Below are 27,977 nucleotides of genomic sequence, written 5' to 3' on the forward strand. Positions count from 1 at the left end.
AAGATTTCCATCTCCAGAAAAACCGTACATTTTTAAAATTGCATTAGAAATATACACAACATATCACGGTGATCCACCTTTTTAAGGAGATCATTTACCACTAATTGAATTTTTGATGTGAACAACTAAAATTTGAACAAAAATAATTCCTACACATTTTGACTAAGTCACTCTTTAGCCTGGTGGGAATACATTGCCTCCTAAAATAGAAAGATGAGATCATGACTTTTTTGACAAATGGGAATCTTATTGCACTTTTGAATGCATCACCTGTACCAGTCTGGTACATGTTTTGTACCTCAATTCCAACTTAAATCACGTGCAACTTGGAGTGTGTCAGTTGATACCCTGGGGGTTTGATTTATCTTTTGCCTGTTGACAATCTGGAACACATGTTTGGGTGCGATTATGCAAATGTTTTTCTTTGCAATCGTTTTAAACAATTAAAATGAATTTGCTGATTCCACGCATCCCAGTGTGGAGCGATACTCGAAGAAATTGTGAATCTTAAGAGTTGATGTTGTATTGTGGTCCCCCCCAATCTCTGGCCCTACTGATTCAGAGTGTGGTTCCCTGCTTGGAGTACAGAATCAGTAAATGTCTTTGTCGTATTCACCAAATTATAATGCATGTAATTTTTTTAAATTGGCTTTATGCAGTCGAACTGAGGTATGCAAAACAGTGGGTATATTTTCCTCTCTTTAAAGTCGAACAGAAAAGTTGAAATGTTAAATAGGTGAATGAGATCAACCCAACAAAGAGCAGCAGACAAAAAAAAATATTATTTTCAGACTATCGTTGTCAAGTGTTTTGCTTGACAATAGGGATTGACAATAGGAAAGAAAAGCTGGTTGATTACTCTGAAAGGGAAATGCAATAAAATCATGCAGCCTTGCTAATGAAGGAATTGAAGGGGGGGGGGACCTATTTGAGCATTCCCATTGGAGTAAAGAAGGTTTAAGATTTTGATGCATGAGTGTAACCATCACTTACTGTGGAAAAGTAATTAACGACGGACCCACAGAGGGATGCAGTTGCATTCCGCTTATTAAGCTGACTTCCAGTAGCAGTCTCAATATTACTTGACCCTTTCTGGTAGCCGCTCCAAACTGGGAGCTCGCCGACTCAAATTAATTAATTTACAATTGGCAATTTTGTCAAAAATTCATTAATTTGAATGAGCTGCTTACAAGTGCCTTGCCAGCCGCTGTTGGTAGGTGAATGGACATATTGGGGGAAATGATGCTTTCAGTGTCGGCCTAAGTGAAATAACAAGATATTGATACACTCAGATTAATAAACAGCTACAAGTCAGTCAATTAATATTGAGACGGTGGAAGTATGAACACATAGGGGTGTTCAGGCAACTAAAGTATTGGATTTTTAAAAATAGAAGTGAATGAAATACTAAAACATTTAGAAGAAATGGTGTGGAGATGCCGGCGTTGGACTGGGGTGAGCACAGTAAGAAGTCTTACAACACCAGGTTAAAGTCTAACAGGTTTGTTTCGAATCATTAGCTTTCGGAGCACTGCCCCTTCCTCAGGTGAAGGAAGAAATTAGGAGAAATTTCTTCACCCAGAGAGCGGTGAGCCTGTGGAATTCGTTCCAACAGGAAGTCCTTGAGGCCAAAACATATGTTTTCAAGAAGCAGTTAAATAAAGCACCCAGGGTGAACGGGATCAAAGATTATGGGAGAAAGCAGGATTGAACGATTAAGTTGCATAATCAGCCATGATCATGATGATGTGATGCCGGCGTTGGACTGGTCTTTACATGTCCGATGGAGCAAAATCCTACCAACTGTCCTGGCTTGAGACAATTTACACCTCTTTAACCTGTGATTATCCCTCCCTCCAGTTGCTCCATCTGGACCTGCAAAGACTTAATTACCTGCAAAGACTCGCATTCAAAGTGTCGTCTTGCATTTTTGACTTTGTCTATATACATGTTTCTGGAACCCACCTCTTCATTCACCTGAGGAAGGAGCAGAGCTCCAAAAGCTGGTGATTCGAAACAAACCTGTTGGACTTTAACCTGTTTTAGAAGAAAGACTGTCATTTCTGAGGCAACTTTCACAATCTCTTTGAGATCCAAAAACACTTTTCAACGAATCAAGTGCTTTTGAATTGTAGTCACTACACTGTATGACATTTAAACACTGTGACGAATAAATTAATTTATGTCTGATTTGTCAGCTATTAAATTTATTCATTTCTGTGTGTAAATATTTGATGTGCGTTGAATATACTATCTAACTGTCAGGGCTACCAGCTGAAGTTGAGGAAGGTGACACTGAGAGTGTGAGCCAAGGTTGGAGCTGACACGCTCAATCAGTCAGTCGCACAAGACCCGATTCTCTTCTCTGTAAAACAGGCTTTATAACATATTTGTTGGGCCGTCCACTTCATCCACAGCTGGGTGAACAGAATATTTTGCTGTAATAAAAGCAAAATACTGCGACTGCTGGAAATCTGAAATAAAAATAGGAAAGTGGTAGCAATACTCAGCGGCTCTGGCAACATCTGCGGAGAGAGCAGAACAAAAGGTCATGTTTCGTGAGGGTAATGTGGCTCCCCTGACCGGTCAAATATTTACTGTTTGTCGTGGTGGTTATATCCAGGTGCACGTTGGGCGTGTGGGAATTTTCCCTGAGTGCTCCCGTGGACAGTTCCCTAGCCCTTTTGGTGTGGCAATCCGAAAGAATAGAATGCCCTTTTGTGGCAGCCAGTCTGTCTCGGGTTCGCAAACAGAAAATGCTGGACAATCTCAGCAGGTCTGACAGCATCTGTGGAGAGAGAAGGGAGCTAATTTTTCGAGTCTGGATGGGCCTTTGTCAAAACTCTGACGGCTTTGACAAAGAGTCATCCAGTCTCGAAATGTTAGCTCTCTTCTCTCTCCACAGATGCTGCCAGACCTGCTGAGATTGTCCAGCATTTTCTGTTTTTGTTTCAGATCCCAGCATCCGCAGTAATTTGCTTTGGTCTCTGGTTAGGTTCTAGTCAGCTTGATTGAGAAGGTCACATTGATGTAGTTATATTGTGATTGGCCTGTTTTCTGTCATTCCTATTTTCAAATTCATGTTTGGACAAAACCAGCTGATGTAAACTCCCAGTTTTCCTTGGCAGCTAATAGACATAAAATAAGTTGGTGCCTCAAAAAAAAAAAAATTTTCACAAAAGAGGAAAATATACCCCCTACACTCTGGTAACATTTCAAAATATAGTTTATCAATCACTTCGCCTTCCAAAGTACTTGGTTGTTTCCTGCAGCTTTTTATATGCCCGGGAAAAGTTGTGTGGAAAGTAAAAGTGAAAAGTTTCACACCGTGCAGTCTCACACTGTTATTTCACACGTGGTTGTTTGAAGATTGATTTCAAAAGTGTGGTACGTTGAATATGGAGCACCACCCTTGACGTTCCTTGGGACTTCTCCCAATGTCCCATCACAACTTGGAGACTGGTGGAACCTCGGAGAAATGGTGTAAGCATCTATTTTCAGCCATTTCTTTTGAGAGTTTCAACAGTCTACCATTATATTACATTGGGAGGCCTGGAGAATTCTGGTGATGGTTTGGAGACGCTGGCCAGGATTCTTTGGCCGCGCCCGCCCGCCGACCGGAGAATCCCGCCCGAGATCAATGGACGTATCCATTGTCTGCATCTCACCCGTGGCATTCTTTGGGCGGGCAGGCCGGAAGAATCCAGCCCGTTTTGTACATATGTCAATAAAAAAGAGCCGTTTCAGTAGGTGATGAATAAGGTCATCGTTCTTTCTATTCAAAACTGTTTTCTCCTCTGTTCGACGTTGCGATCTGTATAATTCTGTTGTCTTTCCCTCTTTTCTGCTCCGTTCTGTCTTTTTTTGTGTGCGATTCCCATCATCCTTCATGTGGACAGTCAGGGTTCAAAGGAGCAGCAGACAACTTGCCTGGGATACTTGTGGGAGCAACAGCAGCAACTTCCTCACCTACCAACCCTATAACACCTACCACCCTGACCATTGTAGGATGACGACCTTGAAATGCCAGAAACCTTCTCCTCAAAACAATCTTCGTAATGTTCCACACTTTTTATTTCCTCCTGTCCTTTAATTCACCAGATTTCTGTCCCATGTTCTGTTTGCATGGGTTGAAACCTCTAATAAAATAATCAAGTCATTCTATGGATAAATATGTTTGAGCATTCACTTGTAACATTACAGCTTAAGTTTACGACTATTGTAGCGCTGTTAACTTGCTCTACCTGAGCTAGTGTATCGAAGATCAATATGTCTGAATTTAGATATTAATTTATCTGTCAGTAGCAGTGTAACAGTGTACAACCCATAGATGATGCATATTGTAAATAATTCAAGTGTTGGGGACGATTCCTTCTGTGTGCTAAGTGGAGTCAATCCCTTAAAATATATTTTCTGAAAGAGCTACGTTTTCAGTATACATAGAAATAATTTTACTTCACAGTGCTCTGACAGCACAGAAGTTTGAGCAACATATCAAATGCCACAGCAGTGCCAGGGTAGAACAACCCAGTTTTGATTTAGACCGTGCTGTTGAACAGCTGGTCTCTCTCAGATTTTCTGTGGGTTGGTGTTGAGTGGAGACCAGCCACTCCCAACATGATCAAGAGAAAATGGGCAGGATGGGGAGTGGTCAGCGTTAAAACTAAAATTATTTTTTTACTCCACATCATATTTATTGTGGCAATATTCGTAAGTGAATGCATTGGGTGAAGTGCATTTTCTGAGGAATGAGCCGGAACATAAGTGAACCTTGTGGGTGTCACAACCTCTGACCATAATTCTCCTGCGACCAGGCCTCCCTCTTCCCCATCCAGCAGCTTCCTTCCAAAAGAAATTTCCCTGCTCAGCAGCAATTCAGAGCAGGTTGTTGTGACCTGATATTCTAATTACAGCGTGCATGTTGTTGTGCAAGATGCGTTTTTTAAAAATAAATTTAGCGTACCCAATTATTTTTTCCAATTAAGGGGCAATTTAGCGTGGCCAATCCACCTAACCTGCACATCTTTTGGGTTGTGGGGGCGAAACCCACGCAGACACGGGGAGAATGTGCAAACTCCACACGGACAGTGACTGTAAGATGCGTTTTTAAATGGAAACCAAAATGATACAGTTCTTAATAAAATAAAAACCAAACGATCCAAACCCAGGAAAACATGCCTAGCTGCTTATATGCCAATACCTAACGCGCTATAGAAACTTTAGTCATTTTATTTATTTCTTCGTCATTGTATTCATGAAAAATGAGTCACAGATAACTATAATTTTATGAATGAGCATTTAAGGCAGGAAGCTGACTAAAAATAGCCATTGGGAATTTACTTCTTTGCTTCTTTGTGAGATGGGTTAATAATTTATTTGAACTCATCTTCGTGGTGGTTTTAATGATGGCTGTGAACGCTGAAATTGAGCAGCACTACGCACGAGCAGTCCAAGTTTTGTTGAAGCCCAATTTTTAGCCACTGCAATAGAAATGAGCTGGTTAGAAAATGTCATGCCGGGGCAGCACGGTGGCGCAGTGGTTATCACTGCTGCCTCATGGCGTCGAGGTCCCAGGTTTGATCTCGGCTCTGGGTCACTGTTTATGTGGAGTTTGCACATTCTCCCCGTGTTTGCTTGGGTTTCGCCCCCACAACTCAAAAATGTGCCGGGTAGGTGAATTGGCCACGCTAAACTGCACCTTATTTGGAAAAAAAAATTAATTGGGTATTGTAAATTTATTTAAAAAAAAGAAAATGTAATGCCAGATCTATGCTAAATCAACACTCGTATTTGAAATCACAGCTTGCAGCTAAAAGGATCAATTAACAAGTGCTGCCAAATTTAAGTTCTAAAAGAATAATCTCTCAAATCTTATCAGGCGTGCGCAGGAATAGTTCACCAAAATTGTCAGAAGTGATTGCGGAGGGACCACAGAGCAGGATTCCATACTCTGGCCCACACTGTGATATTCACATATGAAATACTGTATAAATGTCTATCTTCAACCAAAAGCCATCTCTTAAAATCAGCCAGCAATAGTTAGCATCAATAATGGAGTAGAATACTAAAATTACAGAAAACCAGATGTGTGCTTTCATTGGAGGAGTCTTACTATTTGTAAACCGTTTAAAAGTCAAATAGTTCCCAAGACCATGATATCTTTTGGCATAATTTTTTTTGGCCTATTTCTATATCTCTTTTTCCTTCCTACTTTCTCCCTTTCTTCATACTGATTCTAATTCTATCAGTGCCAGCAACTTTCGAGGGACTTATCTAATGAGCGTAACTACGCGTCAACTTAAGTCAGTGCTAACAGCCGACTCGTTTAGCGATGGTACAATAGCAGCCAACCCCCAACATCCACTTCCTTAAAGAGGGTTACTCGTGATGATCAGGAGCAGAAATTATTGCTGATTTCATCCTATCCTTTTAACTAATCCAACAAAGTGAACCATGAATATTTTCGGCTTAAACATTAAACAATATGTGACGGCCAGATAGGCAAAACTCATGAGTCTAACTCTGAAGGAATGAAGTTTTCAACACTAATCCAGAATGCAGCTGCACTTTTTGGCACTTTCACTCTAGTGGTCGATTGATTTCTATGAGGGTCCCAGATGATGGGAATCTGTCTAAATCAGTGTAAAAACTCTAGAGACCCAGGAGCAAAATGGAGAATTGCATATTAACGGTTTACTGTTGATTTCACCCCCTCTGCTTAAATTATGAATGTTTTGCCTGTACATTACGTTGGACATTTGGCCATCAAGATGGCACTAACGTCTAGATTTTCATGTTTTAAAAAAAAACCCTGACAGGCCAAAATGTAGGCCGCATTAGTAAAATAGACGTGTCTCATCTGGTTTTTAGCATTCCTACAATGGCTTGCACAGTGAAAGGACTTTCACATGAAAGGTTTCAAAATCTTTCAGCTCTTTGCATGTGAAGTGACTGATTAGCCTACATTCGGAAGCCCATGTACTTTTACTACTTGTAGATCCTAAAGCAAGATTAGTGCTTTTTAAAACTGAACGTTTGCTTCTTGACTTGCCTACGTCCCTTTCTTCAATTACTCCAAACCTTATGAAACAAATAATCATCTTGGCATTTTGAAGAGAGTGGAACCATGGTACCTCAAAACAAACCAGAATTTTAAAAATGATTAATCTGATGCTTGGTGTGCATGCATTTGGATCAATTAAAAATATTCTGTATCGAGTAACTTTGCGTTTGAGTGCGTACACAGCTGTTATTTTACATAATATATGTATTGTGGTTATGTTATTCTTGGAAGTCATTGCAGTGCTGTGAAATCTCATTGGTATGCAATCCAGAAATATCGGCCATAACATTCTTCTAAAGATAGATGTAATGTCATGTGAAGGGAGGGACATTTTGATGGCAATTGCACTAGCGGGGAAAATAATAAAGAAACCAGTATTGTTGGTGGAATGACTTTTGAGGATAACCACAATATATTACATCAGGATATATAGTTGTTTGGATTAGATTTATTTGTAAGAATTCACATTGTTGTAAAAATGGGTCATAGCAATTCCAGAATGACTGTGGGAGAAAGAAATTGAAATGATGGATTCGATATAGATATGAATGTGTTTTCCTCTGTATAGTTGTAGTTACTTAGCTACTTCTCCACAAAGATCTCACTTCGTGCCCTGAAGGGAGTGATAGAGTTGTAGAATAACAGATACAGAAGGAATCCATTCAGCCCATCAGTCTGCATTGGGCTCTTTCGAAGAGCGATCAAGTCAGTCCCACTCTTTGACTCTTTTTCTTCTTTATGCCTGTCAATTTTTCAGCTTTGGGTATTTATCCAGTTCCTTTTTGCAAGTTGCTGCTGAACCTGTTTCCACCAGCTACCAGGCAGTAACCGCCCATTGTGAACATTTTCCTCATGTGGCTTCTATCGTTTGCCAATCACCTCAAGTCTGTAGCCTATTGTTAATGACCCTTCAACCTTTGGGCACAGTTTCACTTTTTTTATTCCATCCATGCCGTTTATGATTTTATGCCGTTTTATTAAATTTCCTCTCAACTTCTTCAGTCTATCCAGATAACTCTAATCCCTCATCTCAATCAGCCTGAATCTCTATACCCCCTCCAAAACTCCAGCTGGGTTCAAGCTAGTGTCTTACACAGATCCTGCAAAATCTCCTGGCTTTGTGCTGTATCCCTCGATTAATAAAACCAGGACCCTATATGTTTTATTAACTGCTTTGTTAACCTGTCCTACAACTTTCAACGGTTTGTGCACCAACACCACTCAATGTCTCTGCTCGTTCATCTATTTTAAGATTGTATCATTCTGCTTGGCATTGAGTTTTGTGTAGACCCCGAATGAGAACCCAACTATTTTCAATTTGTAAAACTGTGAGGAAGTTCTGGAGTGATAATAGGTGTCTTTTATGGTCAAACAAACTTTAATTTAATCACGGAATTAACCAAATTAGTAACAAAGAAATAGCTTTACTGTTAACAGTTACAACAGTTCTTAAGTTAAATAAGAATTCGTAACTTCCTAAACCTGCCACTCTATTCCAATTAAGCAAACCGATATAAATTAAAAACCACTCATGAATATGAATAAAGTTAACAGCCATGGTTTTACTTGCTTTTCTCTGTGCACACTTGTTGGAGAGAGAACCTTTCAGAACCAAAACTGAAGAACTGTTCAGATTAAAATCCTAGGAAGAACTAATTTTTCGGATAGACCTGGCTCCTCCCATTAACTATATCTTCTGTACCCAAAGCATGAGGCATTCTTTTGTCTCCTCTTACAAGATTCACCGTGACTTATTTGACCAAACATCAAACCCCTCATAAATTAACTACACCCCAAGGGCCCTTCAAACCTAAACAATAGTCCATTAGCTAGCTACCTGTAAACAAGTAAGTGGTTCTCAGGATCTTTTAGCAGAACACTTCACCTGTAAATCAATGATCACCTAACTTTTGCGACACCTTAATCACTGTTGTAGCAAACATACTGTCTGTATGCATCTTAACCCAGGTTTTGATAACTACAGCAAAAAATGTATAAAATATGACAATTTTTTACATTCATCGTAACTTGACTTTCCTCATTCTTTCTACCAAACACAACACTTTCCTGCATTGAATGTTTTCTGCTCTGTGCCTGCCCATTTCACCAGACTGTCTATGTTGTCTTGAAGTCTCTTCCTCACTGTTCACTAAACTTCCAAGTTATTTGCAAGCTTTTAAATTGTGCCCTGCACCAGTAAGTCAAAGGCCTTAATATATATGAAAAACATCGATGATCTTACTACTGAGCCCAATACCTGAAATGCAAAACAGGCATTCGCCAAAACGCTGTATTTCGGGGCCTTTGCCAATTTGTACCCATGCCGCCAATGGCCCTTTTATCCAATGAGTTTCAGTTTTGCAAACAAGACTATTGTGCTGTATAGTTTTTAAATTCCATTGACACAACCTCAACTGCACTGCCCTCGACAACCTTCTGTGAAAAAATAAAGTTTAAACATGCTTTATTCTAAAGTCCATGCTGGCTCTCCTTTATATTGTCCTTGTTTGTCCCAATTGCTGTCAATTTTCTCCCAGGTTTAAAGCCTGCAACTGCCAGCTTTATACTTGCAATGTTGATCAAGGATAGAATATCTGCAGCTCTTCGGTCCTTGGGCCACATCCTTTCATCTATGGGTGGGTTATAAGATTGGGGTTAGCACCTCTGAAATTTTTAGCTTTCCTTGCCTCAACAGCTTTTTTAGGGTTGACTCCCAGCATGCTGTTCCATTGCATTGTACGTTTTCCAGCGCTACTCGAGTGACGATTATTCATGTGCAAGCACTGGCGATGTATCACAGCATGTCCTGCCCGTGGCAGAAGGCATAACCGTAAAGACTATACTGTTGTCACTTTGGATCGACGCATATGCTACCAAAGCAGGGTTAACTGGACTGTAATTTTAAAAACTGGCCAATTTTTCCCCCTAAACCCAGGATAGGGAAATGCAGAAGCCAATTATTACATTAGTCACCCTTTCCGACGTTGACTAACTCAGCACCGTTTATTGAGCTAGCCTGGGGTCTTCCTGACCTATTCCGTTCAACTATTCACCAGTTAAATTCATCCAAATTCATTCCTGCTGCCAAATTGGTGTATGAAGGAAAACCAAAGGCAGAACAAGCGGTCTTCATAAAAGTAAAAGAAAATGCCCAACAAGAAATTGGGTTTTGTGATCACATTTGAATCTAGGGCGGGACGGTGGCGCAGTGGTTAGCACTGCTGCCTTTGGCACTGAGGACCCGGGTTCAATCCCGGCCCCAGATCACTGTCCGTGTGGAGTTTGCACATGTTCCCTGTGTCTGCGTGGCGTGACACCGCCAGAACAAAAGGTGCAGGGTAGGTGGATTGGCCACGCTAAATTGCCCCTTAATTGGGAAAAAAACTAATTGGGTTACTCGATATTTATTTTCAAAAAAATGTTTTTTTATAAAGTGATTACATTTGATGTTTTGATTAAATTTGCTACACTGAAACATAAGAAATAGGAACAGGAATAGAACGTTGGCTAACGCCAGCCAATAAGGTGATTGTTGACCTTTTCCTTCAACCCCGCTCTCACACCCTAGCCCTCTAACCTACACTGCAGAAGCAAAACACTTCAGACAGGTTTGATAGCTGGGTTGCAGTTAAATCTGGGAGATCTAAGATGAACGCTCAAAGATTGTGAACAAATGAGGAATTTAAAAGAAATAACAGCTGTGTTCGTGTGACAGCAGACCTCTGCCGTGTGCTGTGGAGGAAATGCTCAATTTCTCTGTTTGTTTTTCTAGCTGCTCTGGTGTCAACGTCATTCTCCCCGACCTCCATGAGTGCATATAGCCTGAGTTCCCTGAATATGGGGACCCTACCTCGCAATCAGTATCCAACAAGCCCTCGAGGAACACTGATGAGGAGAAAAATGAAAAAGAAAGACTACAAGAGCTCTTGTACGTGGCCCGTCCCAGTGTAAAGATTGCTGATAATCATAGGTGAAAATACTGTGCGGAGAAAACTATTTCGATGTCCAGTCGACAAAGTTTCAACTTTTATTAGTTGCTTTACTTTGATTGAATTTATTTCTTTTGAGTTGGGTGTTGAATGTTCAACTGACCATCAGGAACAATTTAACATAAAGCCTACGCAGCGTAAGAAATAAATCTGTCAAAAATCTTCAAAGCAACTGTACACACAGTTGATTAATGTGTGCTACCTGCGTATCTGGGAGATATACCAGAAACACAATTTTTTATTTTATAGCCATCTTGGATTGTACTTGGAAAAGATTTACAGCCAGTTGATTCAAAGCTTTACTAGATGTGAAAAGAACATCTATAATATATACAACTGAACTGGGTCGACTAGCTTCAGTCCAATAACGCCATTTTGTTTGTCAGAAACAGTAACCTAGTTAAAAAAAAGGCAAAATGTAGAATAATTTATAGGATGATGGAAAGGGGAAAAGGCAACTGTGATTTGAGCTCTTTACTCACTTGGAAGGTAGAGCCCAGCGCAGACTGGTTGTGATGAACATAACAACTAGGAGCAGGAGTAGGCCATCTGGCCCCTCGGGCCTGCTCCGCCATTCAATGAGGTCATGGCTGATCCTTCGTGGACTCAGCTCCACTTTCCGGCCCGAACACCATAACCCTTAATCCCTTTATTCTTCAAAAAACTATCTATCTTTATCTTAAAAATATTCACCTGGGGAAGGAGCAGTGCTCCGAAAGCTAGTGTTTGAAACAAACATGTTGGACTTTAACCTGATGTTGCAAGACTTCTTACTGTGCTCACCCCAGTCCAACGCCGGCATCTCCACATCTTAAAAATATTTAATGAAGGAGCCTCAATTGCTTCACTGGGCAAGGAATTCCATAGATTCGCAACCCTTTGGCTGAAGAAGTTCCTTCTAAACTCAGTCCTAAATTTACTTCCCCTTATTTTGAGGCTATGCCCCCTAGTTCTGCTTTCACCCACCAGTGGAAACAACTTGCCCGCATCTATCCTATCTATTCCCTTCATAATTTTATAGGTTTCTATAAAATCCCCCTGCATCCTTCTAAATTCCAACGAGTACAGTCCCAGTCTACTCAACCTCTCCTCGTAATCCAATCCCCTCAACTCTGTGATTAACCTAGTGAATCTCCTCGGCACACCCTCCAGCGCCAGTACATCCTTTCTCAGGTAAGCCAGAGAAATAGCCTGATTGTGTGTTGCAACCTCGACGTAGAAGTTTACACTTTGAAGGCGGTAGATACTGTTCCAGTAATTAGCATGTTACATTTTCTGTCAGTCACATTGGTCGATGCAGCACATAATCAGTCAAGCCTGTGAATACGGCCACCGCCTGAGAGGCACAGGGTATGAGTTGTATCAGCGGAATTCTGTTTTGCTCAATGACCTGAAAGTGATGCTTCCTACTGTCCCATCTTTCACAGTGTCTTTAGCCTCCAGCACGGTTGGTCCCGCAGGACAGATTGTCCACACAGAGACAGCAGAAATAGTTCTAACCAGTGACCCAATCGTGGGGTTTGGAATTCAGCTGCAGGGCGGTGTCTTTGCCACCGAGACTTTGTCTTCCCCACCACTGATTGCGTATATTGAACCCGACAGCCCAGCGGAAAGGTGAGTCCTCCAAACTCTGTGCTTCAACGCTTTGTGTAAACAATCGTCTCTGCTTGAAAGGATGTTCGATTTTGACATTTGCAATTAATTACGGGCCATTACTGAGCAAAGTTATTCAATTAAAGCATGTTCTGTGCTTTACACCTAAGTGTTCTTAATTGACGGTTCAAGTAAAATACCAGGATGTGTCGTTTCTATTTATTAGTATCTATTTCGGAAGTGAAAGTAATATTAACCAAAATGAACAGGAAACCAATCAATAATAATATTCACGTGTGGACCTTTCGTTAAATCCATTATTCTCCACTACCACTGTTAATGAAAAGCCAGGATTCTTTCATTTAAATCTCTGCGCTCTGAATTTATAACTTCTAATCTCCGCTATTTTTCCAAAATAAGATACTTTTGTTGCGTAACACCTCAGATATTCCGTCTGCAGCAGTCATCGTGTGAAATAAATGAACTTACCCTTTCATGTTGTCTCTCCTTTCAGTTTTACATTTGGGCTGGAGGTGTGTCAAAGGGAACGACTCACAACTATTTTAAAAATATTTACCTTGCTAAGCAAGCAAACTGTATTAAAATTCAGTAGGCCTCATTAAAAATGAGGGCCAGGATAAACTCCACATTAGTCCATCCATCCAGATTAGCTTGCTCCATAATTTAATAAGATGATGGCTGAGCCCCGACCTCAACCAAACTTTCCCACCAGACCCTGCCCGAAAACCTATTGAGCTCCGTTTTGGATACAGAACGACTGAGCTGACACAGCCTCCTGGGTGGAGAATTCCAAAATATTCCTCTGAGTGAAGGAATTCCTCCCCATCTCGGCCCTAAACCACTTACCCCGTGACAATGAGCCCTGATCCTCGGCTCTCCAACCAGGGGGAACAGACTCGCCGCATCTGCCCTCTCAAAGGTTCTTAGGAATTTTGAGAATGATTATTTTTCAAAGCATACTTTCCTGCAGCTGGAAGGACAACTTGGGGTTTAGAATTCTCCAGGGATGTTGTTTACTTGGTCCTTCAACAGATTTAGTCATGCTCATTCTCTTTTCCTCTCCCAAAATGGGTTTTCCAGCTTTTTGTAAAACAATCATTCCTGGGACACGGGCACCGCTGGCAGGGGTGGCATTTATTGCCCTTGAACGGAGTAACATTTAGGAATCACATGTAGGTGCTGCGGAGTGGAGTCAAATATAAGGCAGACAATCCAGGGGCAGCAGATTTACTTCCCTAGAGGGCATTGGTAATCCAGCTGGGTATTTTATGACAATCATTTCATGGTCATCATCAGCCTTTTGATTCCAGACCTTTTTTGGTCACCTTGGTGAAATGTGAACCTGGGCTCCCAGAGCATTGCCCTGGGTCACTGGAGTATTAGTCCACGACACAACCGCCTCCCTTGGCCGAGGGATCAGCAAAAGCTGCTTTGATGAAGTTGACGGATTTTGCATGGCAGTAACTGCTGTGTATTGCACTGAATAACTGCAGGTAGTGGTTGTCGAACTCACTTTACACGTTCCCATACAGAACAGAGAGGCAGCTGTGCAATTTGCGACAGTAATTTACAGACTCCTCCATCTAACTGGTGAGCAGAGTGGCACTCTGTAGCTTTCAACAGATCAGATTGCCCCAACAGCAATTCAATTCGTGGGTTGATTTTGTGTATATGCTCATGTAAAACCCGAATTTTTGAGAGCAAATTTCTCGGCCAATTGTCATGGGTTTGATTTTTACATGGGCGATGTTCCATGACATCCATGCTTGATTCGGGGCGGAGCCCGATTTGGGGTTCTTGCGTGATTCACCTGTTGCGCCGGATCCGCTCCGGGTGCAGTGGGGTCGCTGAATCACACCCGATATCATTTAGGCCAAAAATCTTGACATTGACTTTTAAGCAATTGTATACAGAATGTATATTTTCCAAAATAATTATTTAACAGTCCAGAGATGTGCGGGTTAGGTGGATTGGCCATGCTAAATTGCCCGTAGTGTCCTAAAAAGTAAGGTTAAGGGGGGGGGGGTTATTGGGTTACGGGTATAGGGTGGATATGTGGGTTTGAGTAGGGTGATCATGGCTCGGCACAACATCGAGGGCCGAAGGGCCTGTTCTGTGCTGTACTGTTCTATGTTCTATAACTGTGAATTTACTATTTTAAAATATATTGACTAATTATGATCATATTGTCAGCACAAGCTTTTGGCAATATTCAGCAATTGTTTTCTTTTAAATCTGCCTGTGGGCAGCTATTGCAGGCACTTGGGTGCCAGCCAAATAATACATTACAATTGGAGATTGTAATCAGAGATCCATCTGGACTAAAACATTTGTTCCAAAAGCTATTTAAATTGATAGCGTTTGTAGACATTTTTAATGTCGCCTATTTCAGCCTTGTTTCTTATCCTCAATTACTTACCCACAACAGGGAATTTATTTCGAATCTTTATTACCTTTTAATCATTCTCCATCTTTCTGCAATCCTCAACGTCTTCACCTTGAGGTCAAACCAATAGACACAAAGAATTAGAAACTGTAAACTAGCTACCCAGTACCTGTCACTCAGAATCTAGAATCCCTACGGTGCAGAAGGAGGCCATTCGGCCCATTGAATCTACACCGACCCTCCAAAAGAGCACTCTACCCAGGCCCACTCCCCCCTATCCCTGTAAACCCCCCCCCCCCCCACTTTGGACACTAAGAGGCAATTTATCATGGTCAACCCATCTATCCTGCACATCTTTGGAATGTGGGAGGTAACCCCCACAGACACAGGAAGAGCATTCAAACTCCACACAGTCACCCAAGGTTGGAATTTAGACAGTTAAGGGGTGATCTGATCGAAGTATGTAAGATATTAACAGGGAAAGACAGGGTAGATAAGATAAACTATTTCCACTGGTTGGAGATTCTAAAACTAGGGGACATAGTCTAAAAATTGGGGCCAGACCGTTCAGGAGAGATGTTGGGAAGAACTGCTTCACACAAAGGAGTGTAGAGGTTTGGAACTCTCTCCCACACAGCAGTTGAAGCTGGAACAGTTGTTAATATTAAATTGGAGATGAGTAGATTTTTGTTAAACAGGGATGTGAAGGGAGATGAGGCCAAAGAAAGGTACTTGGAGTTAGGCCATAGATTACCCAGGACAGATTCGAGGGGCTGAATGGCCTACTCCCCTTCCTGTGAACCCAGCCCGGATCCCTGGCGTTGTGAGGCAGAGGTGCTAACCAATGTGCCACTGCGCTCCTTCTCCAAGTAGGAGGAGGAGTTAATTTCATCGCTACGTTTGCTGCCAACGCTGGACGCGCGCTGTTCTTTGCTGGTGACAGGCCTGAGTTAATGGCCGCCACATTTCGAGGTGGCAGTATGTTGCTGAGCACATGTGCAGTCATCATTGGCCCTGGCAGTAGGCACAGAAAATGTTGTGGATTTCTATCCTGGACTGACGTTGATGGATTTTTGGAAACTCCTTTTGCAATATTTAAAAGGGATGGATTTGCAGTCGGGAAGCTGAAATCTATTCCTTGTGGGATATTTTACTGCGGCCGTGCTGGTCGTGTTTCAAAACTCTGGCCCATTATCCCAATGTATGTGGACTGTAGGTTTTTTTGAGTGTTAGACTTATGAAGCACTCACAGCAAACTAACAACCCGCTTACATTACTGGGATAGTGAGACAGTGTTTGGAAACACTCAGCGATTGACTGCAGTAAAATATTCAGCAAAGAAAAGATTTTAGTTTCACATCTGCAAATTCGCCGGAACCCCACCGCGCAGGAAGAGATCGGGACTTCAATTTTGAATGGCGCCCGATCTCTCGGCCCCCAGAAGTGACCCCCGAAGCCCCAACTCACCGAGAAGGACGTCCTCAGGGACCCCATCGCACCCCACCTCACACATGCAGGGCACCCCCTGGTCTGATCCCCACTGTGGTAAAAATACAAGCCTGGCACTCTGACAGTGCCCCTGCCGGCAGGCAATGGCACCTGGGCACCTGAGCAGTGCCAGGCTGAAACCAGCAGTGCCAAGGTGCCAGTCTGCCCAGAGCGCAAGCACCTGTGGGCCTCCAAACCCCTGGCAGACCCCCCCCCCCCCCCCCCCCCCCCCCCCCCCCGTAAGTGCCGTTCCATCTGGCCTCTGTTTGTGGGGAGCAGCACTGAATGACGGTCTCCGAGGCAAAGGGGTTATATCCCATGCCTTGGATAGACCAGGCGAACTGTCTCATTCCAATGTGAAGATTTGTGAAATAATGGTCAAGCCCACAATGGGCAGGATTCAGATCGCAAAGTCTCACAAGATCGGGTTCGATCTCGCGAGCTGTGGCGCGCTGGGTAGATCTCGGAAGAGCAATCTCCCGGCACATACCCACCGTGCCGCCTTTCGGGCTCCATTATTCCTGTTATAGGAGGGAAAAATGTTGGAAAACCTCAGCAGGCCAGGCAGCATCTGTGAACAGCAACAGAGCTAGCATTTCAGGTCAGAGACATACAATCAGAACTGAAAAAAGATTTAAGAAATGTAGAGTTTTTAAGTGAGTGGAGTGGGGGGGGGGGGGCGGGCGTTGGGGGGGCTGGTTGCGGGGGGGGGGGGGGGGGAACAGGAACAACAAAGCAGATGGTCTGTGATAGAGTGGAGGCCAGAGGAGATTAAATAACAAACAATTTCATGATGTAACAGCCAAAGGGGGCAGCACGGTAGCACAGTGGTTAGCACAGTTGTTTTGCAGCTACAGGGTCCCAGGTTCGATTCCCGGCTTGGGTTACTGTCTGTGCGGAGTCTGCACGTTCTTCCTGTGTCTGCGTGGGCTTCCTCCGGATGCTCCGGTTTCCTCCCACAGTCCAAAGATGTGCAAGTCAGGTGGATTGGCCATGTTAAAATTGCTCTTAGTGTCGAAAAAGGTTGGGTGGGGTTACTGGGTTATGATGGGGTGGAGGTGTGGGCTTAAGTGCGGTGCTCTCCAAGGGCTGGTGCGGAGTCGATGGGCCAAATGTCCTCCTTCTGCACTGTAAATTCCATGTCAATGTAATGGATATAGCAGGGCTTCCCAAATTGTGGGTCATGACCCCCAGTGGGATCATAGGATGCATCATTGGGGACATGAGCTCTGAGGTAGCAATGGTGGCTGTGGAGCAGCACTCAAATTTCAGTCCTGGAAAGGCTGCAAGGCCCCTTTAAATGTGTGCAATTACTTTGCCAGTGGGTGTGGCTTAATGGAGTGTGCTGTGAGGCCACACCACCACCACCAACACAGGTTGGAAAATGACAGGTGCCTTAGTTTCTTTTGTGTCCGAATTCCTGCGGTTTGAACTCTTTATCCACAATACCCCCACCCAACTTTCACTCTGAGGTCAAACCAAGTGTGAAACACTAAAATGGGATCACCACGGGAAGCGTTTGTGAAGAGTTTGGGATATGGTAAAGAAACAAAGCTGAGGAGCAAATTGCAATATTGAAAACCATCCGAATGCTACATGAGGGATAAAGAAACGAGAAAAAATGGACTGAGCTTGAGATCTGTTCGATGATACAGCCTTCCATAGCAGCTCTTCAGGCATGCCTTCCTTTTCCCTCAACTGAGAATTGCACCCCCCCCCCCCCCCCCCCCCCCCGCCCCATCCCCCCAGCATGGATGACCGGGGCCTCCAACATTTCCAATCCATTTCACACACCTCTGCTCTCGCCCCATCCCATTCCTCTGCCACCCTGTCCTCCCCTTCCATCCCAGCAACCTCCATATTCAACGGATCATCCTCTGCCGTTCCCGCTAGCTGCAGCATAATGCGGCCACCAAGCTCATCTCCCTGTGCCCTCCCCTTCAGGGACCGTTCCCTCTGTGACATCCTGGTCCACTCCTCAGTCACCCGTAACACCCCCTCCCTTCCTTACGGCAGCTTTCAGTGCAAGCGTAGGAAATGCACCAACTGTCTTTTCACCTCCTCTCACCATCCAAGGCTGCAATCATTCTTTCCACATGAAATAGCGATTTCCTTACACTTCATTCAATTATTATACTCTATTCGCTCTCAATGTGGCCTCCTCTACTAAAATAAAAGTAAATTACTGCGGATGTTGGCAATCTGAAATAAGAACAGAAATGCTGGAAAAACTCACGTCTGGCAGTATCTATTGAGAGTTAAATGTTTCGAATCCATATGGCCATTCTACAGAACTGAAGAATGGTAGAAATATGATGAATTATATACATGGGGAGGCGATTGGAGGAGATGGGGCAGAAGAAAGGAGAGGTTGACAAAACTGTTATGGACATAAAACAAAAGGGGTGATAATGGTGGCATTAAGGACAGAAGAGTGCTAATAGTGGAAAAAGGTTAAGATAGCAGAATATGTTAATCGGAGTTCAAAGGTCAGTGCTCAACGGGAATAAAACTGAACAAGGGATAGCTGGGATGTGCGGGTTGTCTCTATATTGGGGTGACCAAATGCGGACCATGAGCATGATCATGAGCTTCTAGTTGCATTGTCGTTCTCCACCTTGCTCCCATTCTGACCTGCGGTCTATATAGTTCTCTCGAAGCTTAGTGGGCAGCACGGTAGCACAAGTGAATAGCACTGTGACTTCACAGCGCCAGGGTCCCAGGTTCGATTCCCTGCTGGGTCACTGTCTGTGTGGAGTCTGCACGTTCTCTCCGTGACTGCGTGGGTTTCCCCCGGGTGCTCCGGTTTCCTCCCACAGTCCAAAGGCTTGCAAGTTAGGTGGATTGGCCATGATAAATTGCCCTTATTGACCAAAAAGGTTAGATGGGGTTATTGGGTTACGGGGATAGGGGGGAAGTGAGGGCTTAAGTGGATCGCTGCAGACTCGATGGGCCGAATGGCCTCCTTCTGCACGGTATGGTCTAGTGCAAATTTGAGTAGCAGTGGCTTGCCCATTGACTTGACACTCTACAGCTTGCTGGATTCAACATTGAGATCAACAGCTTTAGACCAGAACATCTGCCTCCATCTCGTTAAATGTGCTTTTTCTTTCTTTTCGCTGGGTAAAACTTGCCTTGTTTCTTTCTTTATCCTTTGAGTTGCATTCCGATGATTTTTATCCAGCCGTTCAAGCCTCATTTGGACACAGCCTTTGTTTCTTTATCATGTCCATTCCCACTCTCTTTGGCTTTTGCATCATGAATTGTTTTTGTCATTTAATCTCTCCTTGCCTCCCACCCTGTCACACAACTGCTCCTCTGTCCTCCCTGTCCACTGCCACAGTCTTAACATTTCTTGCGTTTCTATCATTCTTCAGCTCTGATGAAAGGTCATTGATCTAAAATATTGGGCGGGGTTCTCCAATAATGGGGCTATGTCCCCACGCCAGTGTGAAAGGCGGCGCCAACCACTTTGGCGTCAATGGCCCCCGATAATGGAACGCATGCACGGAATGGCCGGCGTATTTCCACACATGCGCCCTCCGGCCGCCGTATTTCCATGCATGCGTGCGGTTCCCTCCTCTGGGCCAGCCCCCGGGTAATATGGCTGAGCCCTACAGAGGCCCGGCGTGGAGTAAAATAGGCCCCCACGGAACCAGCCCGTCGGCCGATCGATAGGCCCCGATCGCAGGCCAGGCCACCGTGCCCCCCCCCCCCCCCCCCCCCCCCCCGAGGTCGAATATCCCTGCCCCCCCCCCCTGCAGGACGGCCCCCGCAGACTCATATTCCAAGTCCCACCGTGTGGGACCTGAGTAACCAATGTCAGTGGGACTCGGCCAAACCCGTCGGCCACTCGGCCCATCGGGGCCCGGAGAATCGCCGAGGGGGCTACTGTCAACGGCCCCCAACCAGCGCGGGGGGAATCCCGCGGGTGCCCGAGGATCAGCGCCAGAGAATGGGGAAGCCGACGGCGGGGCGCAATTCACGCCCCCGGGGGATTAACTCTGTTTTGCTGCACTGATGCTGCCTGATCTGTAGAGTTTCACTGGCCGTTTTGCTTTTGTTATTCCAGATTCCCAGCAGCCACAGTATTTTGCTTTTATATTAGTTATTTCTGCATTGACGTTTTTGGCAAGGTGCCACACTCATCTGCCATTGGAATTGACTTAAATCAGGGGTGTTTAGCATTTTTAAAAATTCTGCATCAAGCAATAGTTTTGAGCATTCCAACAAAATCACTATCTTGTTGTGCAAATTGTTCTTCCATTGGGCAGAACTTCTATTCCATTTTGCTTTGTGGGAGGTGTTTTATTCTCACTCCACAGATGGATTGGCCATGATAAATTGCCCTTAATGACCAAAAAGGTTAGATGGGGTTATTGGGTTACGGGGATAGGGGGGAAGTGAGGGCTTAAGTGGGTCGGTGCAGACTCGATGGGCCGAATGGCCTCCTTCTGCACTGTATGCTCTATGTTCTAGTGCAAGTTCGAGTAGCAGTGTCTTACCCATTGACTTGACACTCCTACCTTCTTTACTTGCTGGTGTTCAAGATCACCTGGATGGGCTAGGGTCCCGTTTGCTTTTACGTTTCATTCATTGGTACGTTCCCCGTCTTAGCTCAGCTTTGAATCGGACACTGAGATTTCAACTTGGATCAGCCCGTGATGGTATATAGGGAGCAAGGTGGAATGGTGCTATTTTTATAATATAATATATAAATGCAACCTTCTACTTACAGTGCCTCCTGTCTATTCATCCCCTCCACATAGCTAACACCCTCCAGACCAGGCAACATCCTGATAAACCTCCCCAGCACCCTCTCCAAAGCCTCCACATCCTTCTGGTAGTGTGGCGACCAGAAGTGTGCGCAATATCCCAAGTGCAGCCTTACCAAGGTTCTATACAACTGAAGCATGACTTGCCAGTTTTTACACTCGATGCCCCGTCCACTGAAGGCAAGCATTCCGTATGCTTTCTTGACTAACTGTCCACTTGTGCTGCCACTTTCAAATATCTGTGGACCTGCACAGCCAGATCTTTCTGACTTTTTACATTCCAAAGAGTTTACAAGAGAAAAATAGGGTGATGGATACAGATGTAATAGTAGCCTTCAGAAGGGAAGGAGATAATGTGATGAACACACAGTTGGTACTTTCAAGGTAACTAAAGGATTTTCACATCAGTCATAAGACACAGATAGTCATATCTTGATGTTTGTAACTGCTCAGTATAAAATGCTGCCCTTAAGCCCATGATTGAAAACTACAATTTTTTCTTTCATCGGGAACTGTGGAATAATTGGGGTTTTTTCGCCCTCTGGAACACCAGATTGATATGAAATTATATTCATATTTCTTTAGATTTAAGCGAAACAACCCTCAGTTTGGTCTGTTAGAACAAAAAGTGCAGAGGACCTGCAGGAAAAATTGCTCTGCTTGCTGCATGTAGCAACATTGGGAATGTGCTCATGAAGATTTCTCCTGGTTGATGCCTTTAATGAAATTGTAAACAAGTTTTATTTTAAATATATCCTTTGCTGGAAATACAGATTGGAAAAAATCTTCTTCAACACATTAAACCCAGAGCAATTCTCTCTATTTCTTATTTTGTCCAATGTCTTGTGTTAATATTGCTGATGAGACCTCTAATATTTACTGTGATGTATTTTATAATTCAGGTTCATGAGTCTAGGTATATGCAACTTGTTTGCTAGATGTTTTCCTGCCTATTTCAAATCAAATTGTGCCTGTTACAAAAATAAATGGTTTTTAAGTCTTTGCATTCAATAAAATGTATTATGGGATAGAAATTAGTTTGCTTCTTTCAGTTGGCACAAACTGGACCCAAGGAATAATCCCTTTGTTGGAATACGTAGGCCCAAGGCCTGATTAATGTTGTGCCTCGGGCCTTACTCTTAGTAAGTCTGGCGAGTTGCATTGTCAGGCAGCCTCCGGCCAAATTGAAGATGGATTTGGGGCCACTGTTAAGCTGACAATGGCCCTCACGTAGGCCCTGGGAGATGGAGTCAGGAGGAAGTGAAGCATGGGCCTGAAACTTTGCTGTAGAGACAGGGAGGGTACGACAGCGCCTCCTGGCTCCACACGAGACTGATTTAAAGAGCTTTTTGAAAGACCGCTGGCTTGGCTAATGTAAACCCGGAAAGCTATTTCGAACATGTGTAGCGTGTGGTGGTATGATTTGCATAGCTGTCTGCTATTGGTGCAGAACACCGGCTTACCATTGGCCCTGGTCGGTCATGTGCCTCTCAACCGATTGGTTGAGACCAGTCATGTGACGGCTCTCCGATTGGTCGAGAAGCTGAGTTAACCGCGCCCCCAGAGCGAGGTATAAATAACCAGAACGCCCGGCGGTCGTCCATTTACTGTAGTCGACCGCAGGGCTAACTTCTAGCTTATTAAAGCCTAACTTTTGTACAGCAACTCGTCTCGCGTTCACTTGATGGTTCATCATAGCGTAACTCCAGTTTGGTTTTGATCAATTAAGAATCATAAAGCAGACAATTGTCCCTCCCCATCTATTAACATAACCAAAGGGTTCAGTCCCTATTTTAAACATAGAAACATAGAAAATAGAAACAGGAGTAGGCCATTTGGCACTTCAGGCCTGCTCTGCCATTCATTGTGATTATCCAACTCAGTAATCAGTTCCCATTTCCCCACTATATCCTCTGATCCCTTTAGCCACAAGGGCTCTATGTAACTACTTCTTGAAAACATGTAATGTTTTGGCCACAGCTGCTACTTGTGGTTGGAAAATCCAGAGGCTCATCACTCTCTGGGTGAAGAAATTTCTCCTCATCTCAGTCCTTAATGGTTTACCGCTTGCCATTAGACTGTGACCCCTTGCTCTGTACTCCTCCACTATAGGGAACATCCATCCTGCATCTACCTTGTCCAGTCCTGTTAGAATTTTATATCTTTCTACCAGATCCTCCCTCATTCTTCTAAACTCCAGCGAATATAATCCTAACTGGCTCACTTTCTCCTCATACGTCAGTCCAGCCATCCCAGGAATCGGTCTGGTAAACCTTCGCTGCACTCCCTCTGCAGCAAGAGCATCCTTCCTCAGATAAGGTGACGGAAACTGCACACTATATTCTAGGTGTGGCCTCACCAAGATATACCCTGCTCCTAAGCTCGAATCCTTTTGCTATGAAGGCTCCTATACGCCTTCTTTACCGCTTGCTGCACCTGCATGCTTAGCTTCAGCAACTGGTGTATGAGGACACCCAGGTCTCGTTCCACATTCCCCTCTCTCAATATATAGCCATTCATTTGAGGTTGATGCCGGAGATACCATCAAGAGCATCCAAACCAATATGGCGCAGACAGATTTGAACCCTATTTTGAGCAGAGATGGTTTCCACAAACCCCCTTCCCACCCAGCCGTAATTACATTTCAGCCATGAGGACAGAATGGGCGTCTAAGTCTAACTCTCATCGGTTGTAGGTACTTCGAAGGATATTTTGTGCTCGGGATAACAGCTTGAAAGCCGGTGTGTAACTGCTGTTTGACAGATTTATGCCTTGCACAAAGTGTAGGGCGCACGTTCATTAATAGAAGGTAACAGGTGGCAAGGTTCCTGACCAGCTTTCAAACGTCACACACATTTAAGTTCTGTCTCTCTCGCTTCCTGAAGTGCATGTGACAGATGGTGTTTTTGTCTCTGTGTCCGGCAGGTGTGGAATGCTGCAGATTGGAGACAGAATTCTGACAATCAATGGCATCCTTACTGAAGAAAGCACCCTGGAGGAAACCAACCAGCTCCTTCGCGACTGTGCCATCACGAGCAAAGTCACCCTCGAAGTAGAGTTTGATGTTGCAGGTAAACCTGGGAGCAGGTATTGTTTGCGTTCAGGCATTATTTAGTCGGATATGTTGCAGTAAAGGGGGTAGTTTTCATGACGCAAAATTAAATTGTTACAAAAAATACTTACATCTTAAATCGTTTTAATTCTAACCTGGTTTATTCCATAACTGCATTATTGATGATATGTGCTGCACTGTAACCAGATAAGAAATCAGCAACATGTGACAGTCTTTATTCATCTAAGGAATTGAAACCGGAAGCTACGATTGAATTGAATAATAAAATTTGCTATGCTCGCATTTGGTAGCAAAATTTAAAATAATGCGACGTTGTGTGCTTGTCTGTCCATTCTTTGTCATAGAATCGTAGGATCGCTACAGTGCAGAAAGAGGCCATTTGGCCCATCAAGTCAGCACCGAGCCTCTGAAAGAGCACCCTACCTAGGCCCACTCCCCCGCACTGTCCCTGTAACTCCTTAAACCCCACTTAATGTTTTGGATACTAAGGGGCAATTTAGCATGGCCAATCCGCCTAACCTGAACATCTTTGGAATGTGGGAGGAAACCGGAGCACCCGGAGGAAACCCATGCAGACACGGGGAGAACGTGCAAACTCCACACAGTCACCCAAGGCCAGAATCGAGCCAGTGTCCCTGGCCCTGTGAGGCAGCAGTGCTAACCACTGTACCGCCATGCCACCTTGGAATATTGCAGCATAGAAACAGGCCATATAACCCATTCTGCACCAGGCTTTTTTTCCTCTCAATGTCTTGACTACAAAAGAAAAGCCCTTGGGAACTGACATCACCTGATAGTTTTTTTTTTAGAAATTTCAAGCACATAATCCCAACAATTTATACCCAATAAAGGGCAAAAATGGATCAAAAGGATACTGCTACGTTTGAAATAAAGTCAATACTGGACACAGATAGTATAATGAATTCTGTTAGACAAATAAAAGAGTTGTAGTGTAGAGTGCAAGTGCATTTCAAATTCACTTCACCGGTCAGATTGATGCTTATTGAACTTTCATGTTTCCTTTGTGCAGAATCGGTTGTACCAAGCAGTGGCACATTTCATGTCAAGCTACCAAAGAGGAGTGGTGTGGAGCTCGGCATCACCATCAGCTGTGAGTGTTTGCATTAACCATAATGTCAGAATGCAATTGACTACAATTTGCACCGTGCGACTCATACCTGAGAATTGTTCATAAACCATTATGAGGCAGACTGTGTTGGACAAAATGATATTTGCAGCCAAGCGGCATTTTTAAATGTGTCCTGTCACAGTTCAGTGAAAGCTGATCTCACGCAGAATTGGCATCTGACCTCTGTGACCCTGGGGCTAGAACTGTCGTCTCTGATCACTGTGGGGTGACCCCTGCTGGAAAGCATGTGGGTGTCCCCATCTTGGTTGAAGTGGGCGGCGGCTCGGTTATGATGGCCCCCGCAGTTAAAGAGCTCCCCAACATTTTCTCCTCTGAACCTTGTGCAGCAGAATTGCAAGTGCACTTTTGAAAAACATATTATCATTTTGCCAAGCATAGGACACCGAGCAAATCACACCCCCTCCCTCCCCCCGCCGCTGTCTCAGGTTCACGTAGGGAGCCTGTGGCCTACCAGAATGTCTCAAAAAAGAAGATAAACAACCCGAGAGGAGTTCAGATTAGGAAAAGCTTTTGAAGAAGACATTCACTCTCTAAGCACCAATGTGCTGCTTCATCTTTTCTGTCTCCTTTCTGATTGCTTCCACCGATTTTCACTTCTTCGTGATGGTTCATTGAGTCACAGGATCTTCAATTATCACTGCTGCACAGTCGAGAGTAATTGAAATGATCATCATTTGCTGGAGAGTGCTCTGCTGACATTGGTTCAGCATTCACAACAGTAGAGGATGAACTACAAAGCTGGTGAATGAACATACAAACAAAACATATTTACATAAAATACTTTAATTTATGAAAAGGTTGACTCCAATAAAGTGTAATTTTTCATGTATTCAGTAGATGTTCATAAACAGGCATGTCTGCAAAATTACCTATTCCTAATGATACATTTTATAAATGGGATGACATTTCTATTTATTGCCATCAGTATCAGCAGGATTGAGAGGCGAGTGGGGCGGGTTACACGTGATTTTGCTGCCACACCGTGCTATTTAAGAGACTTGTATATATGTTGCTTCTGCAGTTTGGGCATCAGAGCAGCAAATATCAGGGCTGGGATTCTCCGAGCCCGCGCCGGGTTGGAGAATCGGCGGGGACGCGGGAAATTCCCGCCATATCGCTCCAACGCCGGGACGCGATTCTCTGGCGACTGGTGAATCGGCGCCGATCATGCCCACGCGGTTGACGCTGCGCCGGTCGGGGGTCACTGAAAGAGGCCCCCGCGGCGATTCTCCACAGTCGACTGGCCAAATTCCCGCCGAGTCCCGCCGGCGTAGTTCCAACCTGGTGCCACCGGCGGGAACTCGGACCCGCGGCCTTGCTGGCCGTCCTGGTTGAGGGGGGGGTATCAGACTCCAGGAGGGGGGGGGCCTCCACGGCGTCCAGGCCCGCGATCGGGGGCAACCGATTAGCGGGTGTCCGAGATCTGGAGGGGGCCTACCTCCTTCCGTGCGGGCCCGCTGTAGGGCGCCGCCATGTTTTGCGGCGCTAGCGCGGAGACGGTCACCACACACATGCGCCGGCTCAGAGACGGCCGTCGCACACATGCCTGGACCCGCGCCGGCATTGCAGGTCGTGTATCAGTGCCGGAGCTGTGTGCAGCACTCTGGTGCCATGCTGGCCCCCCGAGGGCCACTGAATCGCTGGGCCAGGAGGCCCGTTGACGCCGGCATCAACACTTGACCGGGATTTCGGAGAATCCCGACCCATACTGTTGAGCCCACATTTGCATGGCTTAGAGTGAATCACTGTAGAATGGTTACAGCACAGAGAGGCCATTTAGCCCATTGTGACTGTGCCAGCTCTCTGTAAGTGCAATCCACTATCCCTTTTTCCCTGTAGCCCTGCAAATTTTTCCTTTTCAGATAACCATCCGATTCTCTTTTGAAATCAATGATTGACCCTGCCTCCGCCGCACCTTTTTTTAAATATCTTTATTCAAATATTTTCATTTATAATCATACAAAATATTCAAAAATTCAAACAAATTTTACATTATTACCAGAAAAAACCCCAAATCAATAACCCTGCTGCATACCGAGACTAAACTCTCCCGAATCCCACCCCCTCAAATGACCAGCCCCCTCCTCCTCCACCTCCCCAACAGCTGACGGTAACCAGCTCCTTAAAAAAGTCAATGACCGGCTGTCATCTTCAGTGAAGCTCATCCACCGACCCTGTCAGAATATATTTTATCTTCAGGTGCAGAAAATCCACCAGGCCCTCTAACCAAGCCAAAGTCTTAGGCCGTGCCGGGGACCTCCAACCGAGCAAGACACGCCTCCAGGCTATTAGAGAGGCGAAGGCCAAGGCATCTGCCTTCTTCCCCTCCTGCAGCTCCAGCGAGCTCGAAACTCCAAAGCTGGCCACAGCCAGGCATGGCTCCACCCTAACACCTAGAATTCCTGATATTGTTTCAAAAAAGGAGACCCAAAAGTCAAC

At 44.4% G+C, this 27,977-nt stretch overlaps 1 protein-coding gene across 5 annotated transcripts in view; it reads left to right on the plus strand.

Annotated features, from left to right (window-relative positions):
- Positions 1-27,977, plus strand: part of grip1 (glutamate receptor interacting protein 1) — a 480,409-nt gene that overhangs the window by 399,059 nt on the left and 53,373 nt on the right. For 4 of the 5 annotated variants that reach the window (XM_038780539.1, XM_038780540.1, XM_038780538.1 and 1 more), the window contains 5 exons: positions 3,900-4,055; positions 10,836-10,991; positions 12,480-12,666; positions 24,241-24,386; positions 25,419-25,499. In XM_038780539.1, the coding sequence (XP_038636467.1) occupies positions 3,900-4,055; positions 10,836-10,991; positions 12,480-12,666; positions 24,241-24,386; positions 25,419-25,499 (726 nt within the window). The remainder of the gene's footprint in view (positions 1-3,899; positions 4,056-10,835; positions 10,992-12,479; positions 12,667-24,240; positions 24,387-25,418; positions 25,500-27,977) is intronic. The other variant, XM_038780542.1, reaches the window with a different exon arrangement.

The sequence above is a fragment of the Scyliorhinus canicula genome, chromosome 20 (genome assembly GCF_902713615.1).
Source record: "Scyliorhinus canicula chromosome 20, sScyCan1.1, whole genome shotgun sequence".
NCBI classification, from domain to species: domain Eukaryota; kingdom Metazoa; phylum Chordata; class Chondrichthyes; order Carcharhiniformes; family Scyliorhinidae; genus Scyliorhinus; species Scyliorhinus canicula.